This window comes from Glycine soja, chromosome 17 (genome assembly GCF_004193775.1).
Source record: "Glycine soja cultivar W05 chromosome 17, ASM419377v2, whole genome shotgun sequence".
Taxonomy (NCBI): domain Eukaryota; kingdom Viridiplantae; phylum Streptophyta; class Magnoliopsida; order Fabales; family Fabaceae; genus Glycine; species Glycine soja.
Genome location: NC_041018.1, coordinates 6,175,943 through 6,199,790, shown reverse-complemented (window position 1 = coordinate 6,199,790; position 23,848 = coordinate 6,175,943). Strand labels below are relative to the sequence as shown.

The window sequence follows — 23,848 nt, the reverse complement described above, 5'->3', positions numbered from 1 at the left end:
CAAATATAACTTCAATTCTCCTTTTTTTTTTTTTTCAATAGACATATATATATTTTTGTTCAAAATTACAAAATGTATTTCTTATATTTTTCTGTTTTTAAAATGTTATATGAAGAAAATGATGAAAATATATTCTAGTCTGTTTTTCAATATGAACTCTGAAAAATAAGTGACAAAATAAATAGTGTAATATATATATTTTTGTCGCTAGCTATTAATAACATTATATCAACTGCAAGTAAAAAAAAAAATATTTCAAAAGTTATGATGTATGCTGTTGGAGTCTGATCTGTTGTATTAGATGATAGATCCATAGCTGCGCAATAGATGAGGGACCAACATAAACTTAGGCTCTTAAAAGCATCCACTCAACTTATAGCTGGAAGAAAAGAGAGGGACCACAGGCAGATGGCAGTGAGATTTGCACACAGCACAATTTGGAGTATGTATGAGTTCACACTGTTAACAATTAGTTTGATTAATTAGTTATCTAATTATATATATGTATATATGCTAGTTGTTTCACAAAATTAAGATGCATATGCTTCTCCAAAAAGATATGCATATAAGTAATCAATGTCTCATATATATGTACATGCACTAGAAGATTAATTATTAGTTGCTTCTAATTAATAATTACTATTATCCAAGTTTAATTTCCTGCGTTTTCTTTTGCAGGTTAGAATTAGTATATGGTCCAGTTAGTCGAATAATCTGGCCTACTACTGTAGTATCGATATCTAAACCGTTTCCTATTTAGGTTGTTGTCTTGTGTATGCCGTTATATGCTATAAGAGTACTTTTCCAGGCAAACAAGGAAAAGAGAAAATCTAACATGCAACTAATGTTGCTTATTTAGCCTTACAGAGAATATTTACCCTTTAAAACACCTAAAATAAACAAAAAAAACAACATTTACCTTTAAAAAACACACTCGCGTATGTTTCTAGAAAACATATATATGTCTAGTAAAATGACACCAGAAAAATCCTAGCCTGTTAGCTAGCTTTTCATTGTTATATCCGGCCAATGTTGAAAAAAGAAAAAACATCATGAATCTTTTTTTTCTAAATTTTGTGTGCCTGAGCTAGAGACAAGGAACAAGAGCCTTCAGCTTTTTCCTTCAAAATATCTACAAAATTGGAATCTTCACCTAAATTATTGAGGCATTCATCATCAGGACACTGCAACTGCCGTTGTTTAGTACTGGTCAAAAGCAGAACTAACTTTAAACTCAAAACCCTAAGTGGTGTTAAAACCTTGTGAACCCCCCCCCCCCCCCCCCCCCACACACACACACACATATATATATATATATATGAACATTCTAATTAAATAATAAGTTGAAAATTTATTTATGCACCCAACTGGAGACATTAGTTTTATATACAAATTTATCAGACTTGAAAAAACAAGAAATACATATAGCATGGTATTATTTGTGATCATATTTAAGAAACCCTAAATTTTCAATTCAGAGAGAACTTTATCATTTGAGATAAGATGGTCCATTGGAAGTATTCAGTTTTTGTTTGCAGAAACAGAAAATGATGAATTTGACGTACTGTTGTCGATCTGTTTCTCTCTTTCTCAAGGTTTTTTTAGTTTTATGTGCCCAGCGTTATCTTTCTGTCTGCAAGCTATTGCAGAGAAAAAGTAATGAAATTAACGAGAGGAGTTTCTAAATATAATGTATAATGATGACATAATTACTTACCCCTAATTGCCCTAAATCTCGTATAATTCTGCCCTCTCTCGATCACCACTCACTCTTACAATAGGTAGAGTCAATTCGGTTCAGACTATACACCCAACTATATATATCTCTGCAATAACTATATGCATTTATATATATTTATATAATTTGACAAATGGAAAACAAAGAATTAATTAATCTGCATTGAAATGGAATTGCGAAAACTATATCTTGTTACTTAATAAACATTAAAAAGCTATTTCTTTAAATTTTATTTAGTTACTTAGATATTCATTGTTGTTGTTTTTTCTCAAAAAAAGAAGATATCCATTGTTTTGTACAAAAGTAATAAACAACCAAGTGATTAACATTTAATAATTATTTTTAAAAAAACAGACATTACCTAGAATAATAACTCCTCAACTTTTATATAGCTAATAAAGTATTAGTTAGGTCTAACTTAATTGATTAAACAAAATATATAAATGTATTCTCTGATATTATATTTAATTTTTATGGAAAAAAAAATATAGATCATGTCATCCCTTGTTATTCACAAGAGTTCAACAAATTAATCTGAATTGAAACTAGCTAATGAGCCTATTCAAAGGAGTAGAACTTCCAGCACATATTTTAACTATTCACGCAAGAATTAAACTCTAAGACTTTATCTAATTAAACAGAATCAAGCTCTTTATTACTTAGATATATCAATCACAGACGTTGGTGAATCACATTTTTATAAATACACATGAGAGCCTATAGTAATTAGATGAAAATTGCTTCTTCGAAATTTATACTGGCTAGCTAGAGTTTCGATGTAAGAGAGAAAAATATACTTTTGAGTTTGAAAAATTAATTTTTTAAGTTCTTAATTAAACGGATATTATTCTTAACGTATTTTTCAAAAGCCTCCTTATTTAAAGGATTTAGCATTTAGCAGGGGTTTTATTTTTGGTGAATTTAATTAGTAGGTGTTTTTGAAGCTTCTATATGGGAACAAAGTCCCTCATTGACTAAGGAGAAACTCTTCAAGAGTTTATATATTTTTTTATCCATAAATATTTATATTTAAATAATCAGCTCAACTGAAGAAAGAGTTTGCGCCAAATATGTTTTTCCTTTTACTTTAATTACCTCCAATAGGTGTATATTGTCTACACTTTCATGCAAACTTTCAAGATTACTACTACTTCTGTACATCTGAAAACCTCCTTTTCCAAACCTATATCTATGTATGACTGGGGGAACATGGGTGCACATTGATCAAAATATGTATCTCAACTTGTATAAAGTAATGCTTACTTTAATTAAATGTTACAGGGAAATTAAGTAGAAAGACAATTTTTCCCTTAACTATATATATATATATATATATATATATATATATATATATATATATATTTCTTTCACGTCACAGCTGAAAACACCGTTGTATCACCATCAACACTGTCCATTGAGTAGTAGTGAGTAACTCTCTAATGAATGAATACATATACTATCACTGTCAAGGACTGTGAGATCTCTGATATTTAGCAACATGAAATGACTCAGTTAATAAATGTGTGTTCAGAGAGATCAATAGATAATTTAGGAGAGGGTTTTGTATGAGTGACAAATTCCCATTGTCGATTGGGAAGAGGAATCTATTTATATAAAAATATAAAAATGCGGTATATATATATGAAGAAAGGTTGCACAGAATAATTAAATTTAGGTCTTACGTGTATACTATATATAATGATGAAAGACATGAAACGATATCATTAAATCTGACTATATATAAATTGTCTTAAATTTTATATAACTATGATACTATTTTTCTAGGTTCCTTGAACCTGCTGGCCCAAGTAGTTATTACACTGAGGCAAAACTGCAAAAGCTAGCGACAAAAGCCAAGATATATGATGTGCCAAGATAATAAAAAAAAAGAGAGAGAGAGAGAGAGAGAAAGGTGAAAAAAAGATAAATGATGCAAATTAAGCTGATGAATTAATAGTTTAGATCGAACTAAGAGAAATGGTTCCCATCCAAGAGTTTTTAGAAAGTGTAGGAGAAGGACAGGCCAGGAATCAGGAGGCTCTTCTCCTTACAAAACCATTACTCTTAAGCAGTGACCGCGTGCTTTGCCAACTTCTATGAGTGTGTCCATGTGAATGAAAGTGACTGAGAAGGAGGGAAATGGCTTTGGTCATTGGTGTGGCCTTTGCCCCTGCTGCTGGGGTCTGTTTCATGTAGGAGACCAATAACAGCAATATTATTTATTACCACGTAGTTGATCAAAAGGTCAACTCAGGAGCTCAAATTTTGATGCTAGCTACCTGCACCATTTCATTTAACCTTTACTTGTTTCAAATACACTAATTAAGTAATTTAACGTCCTCTTAAATATTTATAATTTATAATATTAAAAAATAGCTTTTAGGTAAAAAAATTACTACGTGCTAAGTATATATTCATTAGCTTTCAACAAAGTAGTATATACCTAACACCTATATCTATTTACAATTAATACATTGTGCAATTATATGTGAAAGGGGTAGGATTGACAAAATGAATCAATTTAGTCCACTTTAACATGTCCTATTGGCACTCTACCAAAAATGAGTTGAGGCATGTTGACCAGTTTTTGGATAAGTGAGTTCGAAAATATATATAACCCATCTCACTTATGGGTGAGTTGGCATGGGTTGATCCATAAAGAAAATTAAAGTCTACTAACACAATAATTTAGTTACATTGTTATAAAATATTGAGGTTACACATGTACAACATTAAAAAAAAAGATTGAAGCAAACACTACTAATATACTTAGATTACATGGTTGTTTAAATAAGTAATTTATCTTAAAGGCTAAATTATGTCATTCTTACAAAATTAGTAAAGTCCAATTTTGTCATTACAAAAATTTTACGTGTTTTTAATCTTCTTAAAATTAAAATATCATAATTTAATTCAGAGTTAAGATGGATTAAAATCGAACCTGTGTGTTTAATAAATGTTTACTTAAGGATTAGACAAGTGTAAAATTGATCTACATATTCATTTAACACAATAAGTTTGATTTTAATTAATTTTAACTTCATCAAATTATGACATATTTTATATATTTTAATTTTAGGAGAATAAAAAATATGTTTTAGTCTATCTTATAACTTAGTGGGATCCAATAGTACATAGGGCATGGACGGATCCAACTCTAAGGAGGGTGGCCTTGGCCTCCCCTAATTTTTTTTAGATTAGTATTATTTATTTTAAATAAATTTGATTTAAAACTGAATATTATATTTTTTTAAAATTTAAATTATTATATAATTAGTTTTTATCTCTTAACTTTATTTTTTAATTATAAAATTAATAGTAATTTTTTTAAGAATTCTTATCTCAATATTACATTTTATCAAAATTTAGTTATTATATAATCGATTTTTATCTCCTAATTTTTAAAAAATATAAAATTAATAATACTTTTATCTTTTTTAAGAAATTTTATCTAAATATTATATTTTATTAAATTTTAGTTATTACATAATCAATTTTCTTTTTCGCTTTGTTAATATCTATAACTATTGTTAAACTCTAATTTCTTGCAATCGAAGGAAATCTTGCTTTTTCAAATCTCATAAAAACTTTGTTATTGGATTGATTGAAGATTGTTATAATTTTCGAATTATGAAAATCCACAATAACAATCGTTCTAATGACGAGCTTTGACATTGTCAATAACAATAAAAGTTGAAAGACATCACACCACAGTATTTTTATTTCTTTATATTTTTATTTAATTTAGTAACAAGACTAAAGTTCATAATAAGATGAAATATCTTTTTATACATTAAAAAAATTGTTAAAAAATATGTAATTATTAATTATTTCCATGACATATAAGAAAGATGTTATATATTTTGATAAATTATTAATGTAATTTAACATATTGGAACATCAAATTATAAATATTTTATATAAAAATTAATGATAGATAGTTGTTGAATGAATTTTATTTTGTGATTGATTCCTCTCGCATTCTAATCTGATTTCGATTCTAGTTTCGATTATGTAAATAGGTTTAAGAACTCTACACATTGATAAAAAAAAAATATTTAAGCAATGGGGTATATATAAGAAATGTCACGTCAAATGCTCCAATAATGACTTTTGTTAAGCAACCCATCTTATTCCATCTTATTTTTAAGCAATTTCCATAAGCAACCATGGTGTAGATGCTCTTAGTGCAATTATAGTGCATTTAATGTGATGAAAACTTCACATAAAAGCGTTAACAATACATAGTTACTTTAGGTTATTTATCTTTAATTTTTAATTTTGATCTACAATGTCATATAGATTTAAAAATTCTACACAAAAATTTACTCCAATGCTAAAGTTATTAAAGTGACTGTTTAACTTAATTTTTCTCTTTTTTCAGTTGATTCTTGGCTTTGAAAATACTTTTTTATTGATAAAAATAGTTAAGGTAACATTGATTATATAAGAAAGAGCATGTTAATGATACAACAATAGAAACTGTTAAACAACCCATCTTATTTTCAACTCACATAAGCAATTATGTTGTAAATGCCCTAAGATATATATATATATATATATATGTATATTAAGTCTAATAAAAAATATTCAAAATATGTTTCACATTACATCCATTTCCATGACTCCAAACTTCAAATTATATGTAGCCCAAAAAAATAAAAATAAAAAACTTTAAATATATTCATCCAAGAGTTAGGCTATGTTCAACAAAATTAGCTAGAAGTTGAAAAATAGAAGTTAAGAGCTAGCTTATTAAATTATAAGAGTTTGATAAAACTAACGGAAAAGTATAAAATAACAAAAAATAAAATAAAATCATAATTTATTTAAAAAAAGTAACAAGGAAAATAAATAAATATATTGACCATAAAAATAAATAAAAAATATAAAAAGTTAAAGGCTAATGTTTAAAAAATGATATTTTTCAAGTAATATTTCAAAAAATACTAAAAGTTACTAAAAAACCTTATTTACCAAATAATTAAATAAATTTTTCAACTAATTAAAAAAATTAAAAATTAACTTGAAATATTTTGTCAAACATAGACAAATAGTTATTACCCACACTATTTTCAAACATGTGGATCAATGAATATAAAATTAGTTTACTTTAATAAAAAAATTTAAGTTCGATCAAATCTTATATTTGCAATTGTGATAAATATTTTAAGAGAAATTAAATATATCACCTATAATAATCTTTCGAGACTCAAACTAAATGTCTTTCATAAAATAAACTTTTGATCGGGAAAAGAAAAGAAAAATTTACACATACTTATAAAAACATTACTGTGACAAAAGACCTCCTAAATAAAATGAGCAATAAATTTCCTTAATTACAACCAACCCTGGAGTGGAGATGCATTCAGTGTCGTAATGTATTAATTGTCATCTAAAAGATGACTAGTTGATTTATTTACCAAGAAAAGCAATTACATACTGATACTGTATAAAAATCACACACACACAATCATATAAAAAGGACAAGGGGAACAATAATGGATGCGGTCCAAATCAAGTGGCAATTGCAAAAAGAGTAAGTAAAGCTTATATGTGTTCAGTATGGAACAAGCTACTGAAATACCTAAGCTCTCCAACAGACAACAGTAATCACATTTCTCAGACGCTCCTTTGAATTTGAAACTAAGCCGCTATGTTGCATTTTGTTGGGTGGTAAAGGTTGAATTGCTAAAGCCATTAAGCCAATTTCATTAGAGCATAAAATCACAGAAGAACTGCATTAGTAATAGACTATAGCCAAATAGATCATATAAAAGGACCAACTCGAATAATTTTCAAAATAATCATATATATATATATATATATATATATATATATATATATATATTTACAAGATCTATATTATACGAAATAATCCAGACACCATGGGTAAGTCTTCTAATTAATGTTACATTCTTATGTAGCTAGAGGTGTTCTGCTTGAACAATTATGGTTAGATAGGGACAAGACAGAATTAACATCAGCTGGCATAGTATATATATAATTATTTGACTGACAATTATGCTTTTGTTGTCCCTTTCGAGTTATCATATGCATCCAAAAAAATTTGTCATTAACAGTTAAGCTGGAAATTTTTTTAATGTGCGTGCCTATCCTCTTGCAAATTGTATACCCCTCGGAAAAGTTAATAAAGTACGAAAGTAAACTCATGAGATAAAAATTATTACTATCTCGTTTATATGTACTATTTTGATTATATTTCTAGTTAATAAAGTATCTTTCTGTGATCTTGGGCCTGTTAATCGTGGAAAATTAGTTGCTTGACAGAGGAGGCAACTCGGGTATTGATAAAAAAATAAAATAAAAAATCATGCGTTTCTTTTCTTACTTAAAGGGTGACAGGACCAAGTATGCAAGATGATATCAACTCATATTGCAAGATTATCAAAGATTTTACTGGCTGCCTTGTTATATATCTTTACAAGGTTGGTTGAGGCTTCAGAGCTTACAAAAAATGTAAAACACCATGAAATCTGAGATAAGCAAAACAGCAACATTTAAGGTAGTTTGTAAACATAGCAACTTTTTTTTTTTTTACACAGAGCAGTTGTTCAACTAGTTGAATACCCACTAAAAAAGGTTAGTTGCTGAAAATTCAGGTACGACACCTCTACATCATATGTGAAGGGGATCAAGGGGAGGCTCAACCGGTTGCCATCGGCGACATGTTCATGGACACCGTCAAGAAGGGAAAGCCTGATCTCCGTAAGGTGTTGCCTGTCGCTATTGTCCGTTAGCGCAAGCCATGGCACCCAAAAGACGGCGTTTACATGTACTTTGAAGATAATGTTGGATCATAGTAAATCCCAAGGGTGAAATGAAAGGCTCTACTATCACTGGTCCAATTGGGAATGAGTGTGCTGAACTCTGGACCAGGATTGTAAGTGTTGGCGATGCTATTGTTTAAGTTGGGCTTCTACTTTCTAGTGGTTGTAATGTTTCTGCTTCTTGAAGTTCTTTTTGATATTGTTTTAGGTTGAATCCCAGACAACGTCGAATTGTTTTGTCTCTGTTTGACTTCTCAGTGAGAAGTGTTTTGATGAGATTAATTGATAGTTTATGAGAAGTGTTTTCTGGTTAAAAAAATGACGATTATGATGGCTATCAGTATTTTGGGTTAATTTGGCTTATTTGAAAAAGTTTGGGCAGATGGCTAGATCACCTCGTCACCATGCCACAAAAGAACTCTTTCAAACAACTCTTTCAAAATAATAAGCTCTTACTGAAGACTAATGAATAGTTTTATTTTATGGCTAACACCTCCCACAAAAGAGCCGACTCTGAAACATGGACATTACATAGGCCCGCGCCCCAACTTAAATTTAAATTATATTTACAAGTTAGAAGACTAAAAGCAACAGAGAATTTGATACCACCATATTATAAACAAAATTTGTGAAAAGCTAATAGAGCTCTTAGGTGAAGGCACGATTTTATAGCTAACAAGAATAAAGCTTTAAACAAAATATGGATTTCATTTCCAAGATGTGTAAGCTGCATGCTCCGTCTAGTTGCCCTGAAGAAATTTTGAAATGATATTCAAAAGCTTCCCTCAATCAAAATAAGCAGGGGAAATTATTCTAACCATTATCAAGTCATTGAATCAATTTACTTTTTGATCCCACATCCACAAATAAGTAAACATATAGTTAAACTTTAACTCCAGCCAGCTACACTTTATTGATGTAAAATGTTTACACACCTCTTTAAAATGGACGGTCATTACAGGTCTGTGATAAAGACTACACAGACCTTTCCATTGACAAATAACAGAAAGTTGACAGGGCCAATAATGTCATCCCACAATAGCACAAACCTGGTCACAAGCAAAGACAAGCAGTCAAAGATAGTTTCAAACAGAGTTATGATGGCACGTGTATACTACTATTAGTGCACTATAGTTATAAGATCAAGTAGCAGAATTCAAGCACCGTAAGAATGATTTCTTTTTCTTTCTTCTATACTAAATTACTAATAAGAAAGGCACTACACTAGTGCAGAAACGAAACTAGTATCTCAAAATGGGATAGCTTTCTTTCTAATATGATAGCAGGTGCATACTACAAGTAGTGCATTATAGTTTTCTTTCTTTCATGTTAGTTTAGGCTGGATTATTAATCTGAATAGCAGAGCAGAGCTACCAACTCAAAAACAATATAGTGGAATAGCAGATATTTGGATGGCCACTACACTAAAGATAATGAGGAAAAGGTAATTTATACCACACATATGAAATGCTGGAAAAAAAAATAAAGACATCATTATTAATAATCAAAAGTAATAATAATCTATACACAATCACCGCCTATATAAGACATATTTAACAAGTTTAACAAGTCAACAACAAGAAGAGACTAATGCAGAGGATCAGGTGCTCCGCTGGGCACCTGGGCTGGATGTGACTGAGATGATGCCTTGGCTGCACCAAAGAGAATGAACAGAGGTTGTCTCACAGAAGAAGAAGAAAGGACAGAATTGTCAAAGAAGAGAAGAAGTTGCAGCAAGGAATGGACATAGTGCAAGTATGAACTATGAACCAAGTCAGGAAGGAGGTACAGACTCAACAGAGGTTAAGGAGCTGCCAGAATACATTGAGCTGATGGAGAAACAAGGCTTTCACCGGAAGACACATCAACAGCCAATGATGGAAAATGCAAACAATGGAACCTGGTGCATCATTCTTTGAAGAATGTGCTTCAAACCCTATTTTCATTCTGATGGGAGAAAATTATGAAATTTCATAAACCATCTCTAAATCTTGGCGGTAGTTGAACAAAAGGAGCGCAAAGCAGGAATTCAATGGAATGTTAAATATAGTGGCTATGAGCCTGTGAGAGCCATCATTCAGACTGATATCACCACTCGAAAAAACACAATGCAACACCTCTTCCATCATGTCAAACTGCACAAAGGACCTTCTCATTGAGTGTGTAACACCATGGATCCCTCATAACTCTAGCAACAAGACCATTCAAATCCCCTCCTAAAAAAATATTATTTTCCTATGGGATTTCTTGAACTAACTCTTCCAATCTTCCTAAAATTGGATGTTGATGTTGCTCTAGCCTTGTTTGGGGAGAGCAAGAGCAATACACTTACAGAGATCTTGCTAATGCAACAGAGCTTCCTTCTTGAATTTCATTTATCTTCTAACATGTACTTTCCTAACCAGAGTCTGTTGCTAACAAAGCACGATACTTAAAGCGTAAAGGACTAGAGGATTAGCAAAACCATAGTGTTAATCCATGTCATAAGATTCAATAAAGCTTTACATGGATATCGCCAACTGCCTAACTTAACCTCTTATTTTATTCACACTTCATTTGGCTACATAAAGTTGCGGGAACAAAAAAGCACAATGGAAACAAATTTAAAAAATACATTGAAATCTAAGAAGAAGAAGAAATAAGTTGGAATTAAGTTAAACAACTCCATAACCCAAACACTAGGTCATGGAATGGTACCTCTGAGAGATCGTGCAGGCTACATAATTCTCAGGTATAATTATTAAACCATACAGCTTCTTCAAAGTTCATTAACCTAATAACTTTCAGACGAGGTTCTAAAAAAAGGTCCACGACCGGGATTTGGACCACAACATCAAGGTTTCTTAACTGTCCCTGACCGCAACGCGACCGTGATCGCATTTGTCCGCAATATCAACAAACGCAACGAAACCGGAATGCGAATGCGACCGCGACCGATATTTAAAACCTTACCTCCAAAGGTTAATCTCGCAAATCCAAAGATGAAAAACCCTAATAAAGAGAAATGGGGAGGGGGGAGGAAGAAAGTAGACCTGTGAGTCACTGGTATCCGCCGCCGCGAGCGTTGATGTCCTCCTCAACGGCGGAATTGAGATAAACGGGCGGAAAGTCGGAGACGGCGAAGGTCTGTTCCTTCATGAGCTTCTCGACGTCGGGCTTCTTCAAGACGGTGCGTCGTATGGGAGGGCGGTTGCGGCGCTGGTCGCGGGTGAAGTACTTGATGTCGTAGACGGTCTCCGGGAGGGAGTTGGGGATGATGGGCTTCTCCTTGACGGTGGCGGGGCAGCTGAGGCGGTACTCCACGGCCAAGGGCAATGCGGATTTGTACTCAGGGTCCGCGCACGGGCCCGTGATCTCCCATGGCTTCTTTATGAACCGCTTCAGGCTCTGCATCAGAGAATTCGACGCCGATTTCGCCATGTCTACTGGGTTTCGTTTGTTTCTGAATCACCACATAGATCAAACCACCCCTCTTTGTTTCTTTCCTTTCAATCCCAAACACAATCCGGACCCGGGTCAAGAAAATGGGCAAAGTTGCCCATTGCTATATTTTACTTCCCTATTTTGCTAAATACACTCTCCTTCTTTTTTCTAAAATTAAATTACTTAAATGACCTCTTTCCTTCAAACCTTTTTTCTCCCTGCATACTCTCATTTTTAATGCAACAACGTGTTTACAACTTTTTTTTTCATAACAACAACACATTTTCTTCTCTTTCATCACACTTTCACTCTCTTCATCCCTTTGACCTCTTGTTATGGTCTCCCCCTTTTCTCCATTGCTTAGTCTCTTGCTTCAGTGTTATAATTTTTCCATCCCCAAACCTCAAGTTGTTGTAGGGGCACACCTCTTAGGCTATGTTTGGATTGATGGTAGAGAATGGAGCAAAATGGACCAAAATATAATGGAATGGACTAAAAATATCACTCTATTGTTTGGAAAAAAATGAAGCAGAATAAATTATTACTTTTATATTTTTATATTACCCATATCTAAGAAATATAAAACTCATAGCAGTTCAAGCCTACAAGATTGGCCATTGCAGAAAATGCTATCCAACGTCAATGTCATTAGAACATTTGTCATCCACCCTTTCAGCCTTTGAAGTTTAAACCCTCCTCACATTCATTAGTCACTATGCCACAATTGAAGTCTAACCACTATTTTTGTTGTGCCACTCACCACAAACATCTTCCATGTCTTAGCCTTAGACAACAAACCCCATAGAATCAATTTGTCATTAATAGAGCCAAATCATCATTTAAGTCACGATCAAAATTGTAACTTCCACTCCTGAGACCATCGAACGCCATCACCGCCTAATTCTGCATATCTGCCTTTTCTTTGCCACAAAAGCCAGAACTCATCCACACCTTTGTTTTGTTTATATTGTGTTTAGGTAGAAGGAGTAAAATGACAAATTATTAACTAGAGAACGAGAGAAATCGTTCCATCGAGTGCAGCCCGATTTGAGGGGTAAGAAAAGAATCTCAAATTGATGGAATCTAATGAAATGAACTCCATCACTTTCCATTATGTGCCATTCTTTATTTTATAATCCAAACAATGGACTTTAGGTCCATTTCATTTCATCCCTCTCCATCTTACCCCTTGCCATCTATCCAAAAATACCCTTAAGTTATTCAGATTGAAGGACTAATATTAATTATATATTTTCCTCACTTCAATTGTTCTTTTCTTTATATTAGATTTTTAATGATTCCATGATTGATTTTTTTTTATATGTTTTTCTTAATATTTTGGAAACTACTTTTTATAATACAATTTTATTTTTTTAACATTCTAAAAAATACATTTCACAACACAAAATAGTATTTCAGAAAGTAATTATGGGTAGATTGGTAGTACCCCGAAACATAAAATACTTTTTTTATAATAAAGTCTTTTAAATAAATAATAAATTTATTTTAATGATTTTTGTTAACTAAAATTTTAGTTTGTGTGATGTACAGAATAAATATCTATTTTTCTCTGATTATATTTAAATTTGATAATATTTTAAATAGAGACCGGGTTATACTAAGATATGAATTATGAGTAGTTACTGGATTACCTTTTAAAAAGATGGGTTGAATACAATCTTAGTATAAAAGGGCGTTAGTTACAAACGCTTTTATAAATGAAATATTCTTCTAGTTTAGGTTATAACTTGGACTTTTTTGACGTGATTGAGCTTATTATGGTAAATATGGAAAGAAACAAATGTTTACATTTTTTATGGAGAAGTCATGAGAAAAAGTGGCATGAATCATAGACCAAATTGAACTTGAAGTTGAAATGACTATTATCTCTTGGACAATCTAACATAAGTTCAATATTTTTAGCATATATTGAGCTGAAAAAGATCAAAACAATATGAGACCAACACCAAAATTTTATGATAGATTTATCTAAAACTTCGTGAAGGACCCTAAAGCCAAATTGAGTAATTGACCATCTAGAGGGTCAACTAATTCATGGTCACTGATAGACATGTTTTACTTAGTAATTCACATAACTTTTGTGGATTAAATTATAATTGAGCTAGCTAACATTGGATTTTATTTCGAGTGGTGGCTCTAGTTAACCCGAAAGAGATTTTATATAAACATATGTTTAGAATCATAGAATGATCGTTTAGTTTGATTTTTAGACTCCTTCCTACTTGGATTTCTCTATTTTTGTTTCTTATTCTATTCTCATCCTCTTAATTCAAACATTATTTTATAATTAAAGTTCGTTTAATGTTTGTTTTTAATATTGTGAATGATAATTTTTTCTTTAATTTATTATTTTTCCTTTTTAAACACAAATGTTTTGTACTTTCTGCTTTGAGACAACAATAATGGAAAATGAAAATGAATCAAGAGGATGCACAGGTAAGTCAAGACCCATTTTGGAAAGTAGTCTATGTACGTTATGTATATACTAGTAAGTAACCTCTGCGTTCACTAGTCATGCCAGTGTATACATGATTTTTTATTCATTTTAAAAATATAATAATAATAATTATTTTGAAATTAAACTGTGTTATACTTTTGTTGCACGAAAAGTAAGATGTATGTTTAATGAAAATCATACGGTAAGACGAAAATCACCGTTAATTTTTTAAATAATTAGCATATTTTTTTCCATTGACTTAAATAGAAAAGTATATTAGTTGTAATAAATATTTTAAAATGATTTTTTCCAATATATTTCAATCAGTTTTTCTATCAAAACATTTCTAATGATACTAATCAAGTTTCCTACCAACATATTTGTAATAATATATGACGTATGGATAAAATAATGACATAATAAAAATAAATAAATTAAATTTCAAAATAAAATATTTAATTGAGTACAATTATAGTATATTTTAGAAAAATAATAATATAGCATAATATGTGTAATTGTAGGGATATACAAACTTTATAATTTTATTTTTATTTTTAAAATTAATATAAATAAATATTTTCCATTGATAATCACTATATTTTTTTATTATATAATATAGTGATGATGTAGTTGTAGCACTGTATCACCAAATTGCTGGAAACGAACTATGGTTGCCTTTTGCTCAACTGGTTCGTCAGTTTCATAAGAAAAATTATAAGTTTTTGACTAAAAATTTAAGTATTTACCTCTTAATTAAATCTCAACTTTCTACCCCGTTATATTGCAATTATTATTGTTATTATATTTAAAATAAAAAAAACACATAATATAAAATGATAATAAAATTTAAATAAATCTTTTAATTCATAGTAAAATTGCATGCCCTATAACTGATTCATGCCCTACAACACCTTAACATGCAGACTAAGTCCTAGAGGTAGGCAAAGTGACTGATATGGTATTAAGTAGACTAATATCGAACATTGATTTCAAAAAGTAGCATTTACAGTCCAATAAAATTTCAACTGATGCAAGAATTGTTTCCATTTCTAGTGTTGGGACTTGAGACCTTAACCTCATGATGTTGTTCCATATACCTCTGCAATAAATTAAAAAAAAATGTATATTTAAAGATGATAATTTGAATTTGATCATTTCTGCAGCAGAAAGATCTATTAGCTTAAACAAATATTATGTTTCTTTTCGCCTAGACGAACACTGTAGTAGAAAGGAATGACTTGGTGCTAATCAATTACCTTAACTGCATCAAGCTTGACACCGTTTTTTTTAGATATGATAAGGTGTCGAGTGCACCATCTGTTAGCTGGTAGTGTCCACTATATGCAGAATTGGACTTAAAAACAAAAGCCACAGAGAAATACTAATATTTAAAATTCTCCTACACGTAAATCTTGAGTTACCACAACAATTATAACAATTGGGACGTCAAGGGGCCAAAACAAAAAAGTAGCCAAAATAGGCCGCTTCAGTTGCACCGAAAAGAATAAAAACAAATTTATTCATGACAATTGTCTTAGAAGCAGACATATTTTATTTTATCCTTACTACTCTCTTTTTTGGTGAATATTTTATCCTTACTACTACTACATAACCCACTAATAACTATCATAATAATAAGTAAACAGTACCACAACAGATCATATATAACTCTTTTAACTACAATATAAATTGCTGTTAGCTTTAACTCAAATTTAAAAGATGTTGTTAAATGTAGTCAGCAGGCTATATATACTTAGCTAGTTAGCTTGAAGCTAAATTGCCACCTTTGGTTAGACCTTAGAGACTATTAATCGTGATACGTTCCTTCTTTACTATGCCAGCTTTTTTTTAAGAGGAGAATTGGATGATTTTTTTTTTATGAAAGTAGAAGCATTCTTTTTTTAATCTTAGTGAATGCTTAGAGATTAGAGTTCTCTAAAAATATGAGAAGAAGCATCAAAGTATATATATTGAAAACGATATTAAATATTTTCACATCCTAGTCTCCAAAAATATAAACTCTCAACTCAAGAAACATATTTCTTTTCACCTCCATCGAAAGAGCATGGTTCAAAATTCCATGAACTTGTAGTTCACCCAAAGAAGCAACCTTTTCATGAACAATACTTTTAACATGAAAAATATAGATACCATATATAGACTGCACATAAGAAGACATGACAAACATTATATAGTAGTAATTAAAGCAAAAACTGATTGATGTTCTGAATTACTAGGAGTAAGCATGGCTGATCAAAAAAAAAAAAAACTAGGAGTAAGCATGATATATATGTTAAGAATCATCCATATGTATGTTTGCACATGTATTTATAAATGATAATAACTTCAACTAAATACCTTTTTGGTGACCTCAATAATAAGACTGTCTAGCTGAGGAGTTGAACCAACAAAGAAACCAGGACCTTGCACAGCACAGTCCACATTAAGGTATGCTACAGCTTTGCAACCAAGATTAATAAGGTTGTGTTCAACCCACTCAGTTGATCCTATCTACATAAACAGATAAACTTGATTTAGAGAGAATATTGCAGGAAATGACACCATTATTGATATAAAGCAAAATCATTTGATTTGATAGTGAGCATATGTGAATGTTGAAGAAGGCAACTGACAACACATTGAAGAGAAAACTGGTAACAAAATTGCAATCTGTATCAAGAAGAAATTCAAGAGCAAGATAACAACAATTAATTGAGGCAAAGAAAACAAATAATAGTAGAGTTTCACCCCAATCTTATCAACAACCACTGACACCATATCATCATGAAAGCGGTTATAGCAGACATTAACAAGAATTTAAAATTTAAAAAACCAAAAAAACTGGCTATTTGCCTTATTATTCATGGAACCACGATATATATCAGTTGTGAAGAAGGAATTACTACCTACCATCCCAAATTCCTCTGCATCCCAACAGCAGAGAATGATAGTCTCGCTTGGCTTCCACCCCAAGCCCAATAGAGCAGAAAATCATCGAGCAATGTTGAGTAGTGCAGCTGTTCCAGTGCTGGGATCAACAGCACCATACGTCCATGCATCTCTATGGTTCCCAAGCAGAACATATCGATCAGATTCTTCAGATCCCTTTATGACAGCAAAAACATTTTGTGGCCACCTTCTTTTCACCCTGAAAAACATAAACCAAAAGCCAACAGAAACATACACACCAAACACTATCGAGCTTTAGCTTAACCATTGCCATTCCTCCTTTTCAACTCCCCACACCTCATTTCCATCAAATTGTGTGCCATCTTACTGAGGTGTTATCTTATCCACTAACCGAATGGGGCTTTGAGTTGAGAGGCTGGCAGAATTATGCCATTTTTAGGTGTGATCTATTAATCCTTCGCCATTTGTCCATGATATGATGAACATGTACAATACTGAAACAGTTTCAGAAAAAGACTCGATGGCGTTATGCGAGGCAAAGCTAGGTAGATAAGACTCAGTTAAGATTACTGCAAGGGACATGTTTTTCAATGTGTCCTGCAGAGTGGCTGACCTTCATAGCCAAACCACACAGGACAAAACAAAAAGATCATGGCGGCCATAAACGATAAAGAATTTGCTATTGCTGTTAACTTGTCAGTTTCAAGTCAAGTTGAGTGATTTTGCTCATCTGTGACAGCTTAAATAGTTTCTTAGCCCAAGTTGAGTATGTTAGTCAATGCCACCAAATCGCGCAGCTCAATTCACAAATTTATCTGCTTGATCATGGTCACTTTAAATTGTAACTCAATTAAGGGTCTGTGGAACTGAAAAAAAAAAAAAAAGAGCACAACTCGCTCAAGCACACTGAATCATACAATTAAACAAAATCCATTAAAAAAAAGGCTAAAATGAATAAAGGATAGAGAGTTACAAGGAATAAAGACTCCATTAAACCATATACCAAAATCAAACTTCAGCTAAGGGAATATAGAGGAAAATAGGATTATCATTCATTTTTTATCCCATTACCATGTGTGACTTAAAGTTTATGGAATATTCAGTTTTGGTCAAGGAATGATACATCAAATCCATGATTTCAGCTGAAAAAGCACATTGGACCATAGGCAAATAACAAACAAAAGTATCAGCTCAACTACAGTCATTCAAAGAAACATTAATAAAGACAAAGCTAACTGAGCTAGTCTAAGATCCTGGAATCCAAAATATTGGATGAAAAGGTAATTAGATGCTTTCATCTTGTGGCGGCTCTAGCACTCATTGATGAATGGTAATTGGTGCTTCTCTGCTTCCTGTAAGATGTATATACATCATCATACTGACTCACCTCATTGGGATTGGCTGTGGCCCCAAGCCCCAACCTGCCTGAGCCACTGGATCCTGGTTTCCTTTCTACAGTCCCATCAGCATAGGTTCCCGTCTCTGGATCAACCTGCAAGGTTGGGGGTGGAGGTATGCAAGCACCTCCCTTTCGTACTGGAGGCTCCCTCTCATATTCTCTATCATATTCATCATCATCTCTTGAATCTGAATTCATAGGGCCCTCAGAAGGATTTACCTCTCCAATTTCTTTAAAAAAATTTGACACTCTTTGAAGAATTTCTGATGGTGGTACAGTCGATGGTGGTATTATAGTTGGGATATCCAAAGGGCTCAAAGGAGAATATGGGACCCCGCTACCAATCTGCATCTTTTTAACCATTCCCGGAATGAGGCCAGGTGGGAATAATGGATATGGTGGCAATTGTTCACTGGTGTTGGATGATGGAGGGGGCAATAAATGAGCACCAGGTGCTTGGTTAGCTGATTGAACAGAAGATGGTATAGCCATTGACCCAGGAAAGGCACCGGGAGGAGCAGAACTTGGAAGAAACTGCTGAGCTGCTAGGGGTACTGATAGTGACTGTGCTGAAGCTGCCAATTTATCAAGACGATCTTGATCCAAGGCACTTGAACCAGCACCTAACCTATCAGTTTGCCACTGCTGGGCAACATGATTAGGTGTCTGCAGTATTCCTGCAATAGGGAAGGGAGAAGAAATTATAAATAATTTACTAAATCACATAATATATATCCTGAAGTAATCAATCCCTTGTAAACTTCAGTTTTTTTTTTTGTGAAGACTTGTAAACTTCAGAGTAATGTCAAGAAAATGAAACTAAGTTGTTTCAAGTTCAGTGGTGACCAGTGTGGGTGACTGTAATAAAAAATTAATGCCTAGTCATTTATTCCAAAACTTCATGGAAAAACATGCAAGAAAAACACCAAATTAGCTTACAGTGTTCTAATGGATAAATTTACAACAGATGACACAACAAAATTACTTGAGTAAACCCCTTCCCTTTCCGAAAAGAAAGCAAAAAAAACTTAAGTATTCCTTAAAGCGAGATGAACATTATCCAGCTATCACGAGAGAAGAAATTGACTGACTTATCAAGCCATGAAACATTCTGGCTAAAAAAGAGAAGCTTACCTGAACCTGACTCTGCTGAAGCAGAAGATAAATCCTTTGAAGCCCCAGGAAAAGAAGTTGATTGTGGCCCACCAATCATCTCACCTTTCAGTAAAGATATAGTCTCTTGATCGTATACCTTCTTAGAAGACCAGAACTCCACCATTTGCTGCATTCTTTTCCTGTATTCCTCATTGCTTTGTGGATTATGATAAATTCTTGCAAGCATGGAGCCTAAAACAGGTTTAAAGGCAAGAGCTTCATTGTCAAGGTCATTACTGCTTGTCCTCCGATTTAAGCTGTGAAGTAAAGATAATGAAAAGCAGAATCATCCACTCTAGCATCAATGTCAAGAAGATTATCAAACCAGGATCAAAATAAGCAAGAGAGCAAAGATCTTGCAAAAAGTAGAAGGTTTTAAGAAGAAATTTCACAACAATTTCTAAGAGATTTAGGAAGAAAATAGAAGGTTTTAGGGGGAAAATGAAATACATGAGTAGGGGTAGTGTTTGGTAACAGTAGTAAGTCCTATACAACATGATTTTTATTGCATTCCTAGAGTCATGAAAATAATCCACCAATCAGGAAAAAACTGCAAATGGAGAAAAACCTACACTAATAAGTAATAACCAAGCTTATTTTAACATGAAGACAGGGAGGGAAAATAGTGTATGTGTGATCCATACTTTCTGCTTATTAGAAGAACATTTCTAACATTTTATAATATGTGAATTAATCAAATATGATACCTGTCAAAAAGTATGTCATTGGCAAGGTATATTATGTGTAATTGTCTCTCAACTTCATCCAATGCAAAGACCCTATCTCTAAGAGCCTCTGCTAGGGCTGGTGCAAATGGAGATCTCTGCATGAACCAAAGTTTTGCACCTTTGATGGATTCTTTTGTACCATTCAGATTGTTAAGGACATTACTGAGCTCCATTGCAACATCAGATGGAAGTGGCCCAAAGACCCCTTTGAAAGACTTGGATGACGGATCATACTCAGGCCGACCAGGAAGTCCAAAAGACTGAGGATGTTGATGGTGGTGTTGTTGATCATAGAACTGTTGGAAATGAGGTGGACCTAGCATCGAAGGTGAAGAACCAATTCCTGCAGGGTTCATTGGAGAAGCATTTAGAGGAGACAGATTCATCATTGGATTTGGAGGATGCATCATGGGCATGGAAGATGATGGAAAAGACGGGTTGAATGGACCACCCGGGGGACGAGTTGATAACCAAAGCTTATAACGGTAGTAACCATGGCCTTCCCCACCAAAGAGGAAACTATAGGAAGGATTATCCCGTTGCTTTTCACATATCATAGCTTCAAAGTCAGGGCCATTTTTCACTGCATACTCAACAAGCTTGTCAATTCTCTTGTGGAGCTCAGGATCAGAAGGGGGAGCAACCGGGGGTGGAGCAGGAGCAGAATCATAAAATGGTGATGGAACAAGCGGAGGAGGATAATGTGAAGGGAACGTGGGCGGTCCTTGGTGCTGCTGCTGCTGAAGAAGAAGATGAGGCGGGGGAGGGGCATGAGGGTGTAATTGTGGAAGTGGCTGTTGCTGTTGCTGTTGCTGCTGCTGTAGGGCAGGATGATAAGGGAACTGTTGCATAGGGGGGGGTGCAGGACCAGGACCAGGACCAGGACCTGAGGGTATAAAAGGAGGACCGTGCATTGATGAAGGAAATTGCTGATGCTGGGGATGAAATCCAAACTGCTGCTGTTGTTGCATATTAGCAGCTTGTCGCTGTTGCTGAGCATATGCCATAGCAGATGCAGCTGCATAATCATGACCCTGACGTTCCATAACCTCAGCAGCACTTCAGAAGTAGTATTATCTTAATTAATGTACCTACAACCAAAGAAAATTTTTAAATCCCTTCCATTTAGTTATTATATATATAGTTGGTTGCCATTGATCCATAACCTAACATATTCATAACTTCAACCCAAAAATACTGCAATAGTAGACAAATTTTTAAACAAACATTTCTAGAAAACAAAATTGGCTCGATTGAATTCCTCTTATCAATTTCTGTGACGACTACAAAGTTCAGTTGAAATAAAAACTAATAAGAAAATGAAAAATTATTATAATGAGAGAAGGCACGCTAATGAACAAATCCAACATATCACTTGTCAGGTCTATACTACTTTACCAAACAAGCCACAGACACTGGCCGTAGAAAGCAGTAATTCCGCCATGAAATCATAAACACTATCCAAACTCGAATTAAAAGAAAACAATTATTAAAGAAATTTCAAATGGCGTAGCCAAACAGGAAGCGAGAACAATTAGCGGTAGATATAAAGAAAGCAATAGGGTGAAATCGCACCTGATGTAAGAAACGAACGAAGAAAGCAAGCGGCTGGGGTTTTGGGATGCTTGCTTACACTTCCACGAGAGACCAGCGTGAAAATTTTTAGCAGGATGAGAGAAAGAAGGAGGCCGAGGTTGGTGCGAAGTGCGTACGACGTCGGCGACGGCGGTGCGGAGTGCGGAGGCGATGGCGACTGGTGGTGATGGTACGCAACTGTGAGAGAAAGGGAGCGGCAACTGAGGGTTGTTGGTGAGAGAACCCTTTTTTAGCTTCTTCGGAATATTACAAGGATCTACAATTTTGAGGGAGAATAGGAATGGATCGGGCACGGATATGGATTACCCGTTACGTGTCTGTCAGAGAAAACTCGTCTTCTCGTTACTCGCTGATGCTGGATATATATATATTCATACATATTAATGAATACTTCAATTTTTTTTTTTTAAAAGTGATTTTTAACCTTAACTAGAACTGGTGAATTAAAAATCAAGAGAAAAAAATATTAATACATTAAAATTAAACATGGAATGACTATTTCTTAACATAAATAAATATAAATTTAAACTACAAATAAAATTATAATATCTCAAAAACATAAATTTAAATAAATTAAAAATACATTATATCATATATATATATATATACATATATATATATATATATATATATATTACTACTCATGTGATAATACAGTCATGTTCGATCAAGATTAAAATAATAGATAATTAAAATTAAAATATAATATATCATTAGATTTTTAACAAATTAACAATACACAATAAATAAACCTGTAAAAATTTTAATTATTACTTTTTAAAATATATCATTTAATTGAAATATTAATGAACTTTTTCTATAAAAAAAAAGTGTTATCACGGAAGTTGTATTTTATATATATATATATATATGAGAGAGAGAGAGAGAGAGAGAGAGTCTAGTGTCTAAAATAATTCATAAAAAAATTATTTTACACCATGACTAAGAGTGCACTAAGGAGGAATACTGGAAAAGGTAAATAGTATTTATTTCTTTGTAAAACTTGTCACTTTAGAGAAGAAATTTTATGCTATGGGATCCATTATTTTTTTTAAATAAATATTTTCTCTTCCATCCAAACGAACGCTAAAACCTGATTGGATGTATTAGTTAATGACAGTTATAGCCATAAATTTGGACAAGTCCATGGTCAAGGCATAATGCTATGGCAAAATTCAAAACAGTGTTTTCATTGTATTATTAATAATATCAGTAAGAACCACTCCAGGAGCAAAGGCCAGGCTACCTACCATACAAAAATGAAAGTTATTACTTAATACAACAAGAGTGTATGAGAGAGTTTCACACTTGCTTTCACAAGAATAAAAATTATGAATTTCATTTAAAGGCATAGAGAAAGGTCTCTTGGATTATTATTTTTTTTGACAAAAAGTTCTCCTGGAATTATGAAATGAAATATGTGCTTGATTTATCTTATTTTAAAAATTAATCACTATTTTAAATAATTTAATTTTAGAACCTAAATTAGATTAAAATTATTATTATTAACTAATGAAAAAATAGACACTATGTTATTTTCTATTTGTATTTTTATTATTTGGGTAAAATGTAAAGTTTAATTTTAATAGTTTTTATCTTGGAAAAAAGATCCTCAAAAAAAATATTGAATGAAAAAATTACTGTAATTTC

At 32.6% G+C, this 23,848-nt stretch overlaps 3 protein-coding genes across 3 annotated transcripts; 1 reads left to right on the top strand and 2 right to left on the bottom strand.

Moving 5' to 3' along the window:
• Positions 1–8,228: 8,228 nt before the first annotated feature.
• Positions 8,229–8,779, top strand: LOC114393516 (60S ribosomal protein L23-like). Its single transcript, XM_028354870.1, has 4 exons — positions 8,229–8,264; positions 8,362–8,467; positions 8,563–8,642; positions 8,738–8,779. Exons 1-4 carry the CDS (start codon positions 8,229–8,231, stop codon positions 8,777–8,779), a joined length of 264 nt encoding a protein of 87 aa, XP_028210671.1.
• Positions 8,780–9,273: 494 nt separating this feature from the next.
• On the bottom strand, positions 9,274–12,001 carry LOC114394163. The gene is made up of 2 exons (XM_028355781.1): positions 11,562–12,001; positions 9,274–9,578 (listed from the first exon to the last, which is right to left on the bottom strand). Exon 1 carries the CDS (start codon positions 11,947–11,949, stop codon positions 11,569–11,571), a length of 381 nt encoding a protein of 126 aa, XP_028211582.1. The 5' UTR covers positions 11,950–12,001; the 3' UTR covers positions 9,274–9,578; positions 11,562–11,568.
• A 6,226-nt stretch (positions 12,002–18,227) lies between these two features.
• Positions 18,228–22,533, bottom strand: LOC114392767 (calcium homeostasis endoplasmic reticulum protein-like). The gene is made up of 4 exons (XM_028353990.1): positions 22,178–22,533; positions 20,582–21,693; positions 19,854–20,131; positions 18,228–19,396 (listed from the first exon to the last, which is right to left on the bottom strand). The coding sequence occupies exons 2-4, from the start codon at positions 21,646–21,648 to the stop codon at positions 18,615–18,617; spliced, it is 2,127 nt and encodes a 708-aa protein (XP_028209791.1). The 5' UTR covers positions 21,649–21,693; positions 22,178–22,533; the 3' UTR covers positions 18,228–18,614.
• Positions 22,534–23,848: the final 1,315 nt, after the last annotated feature.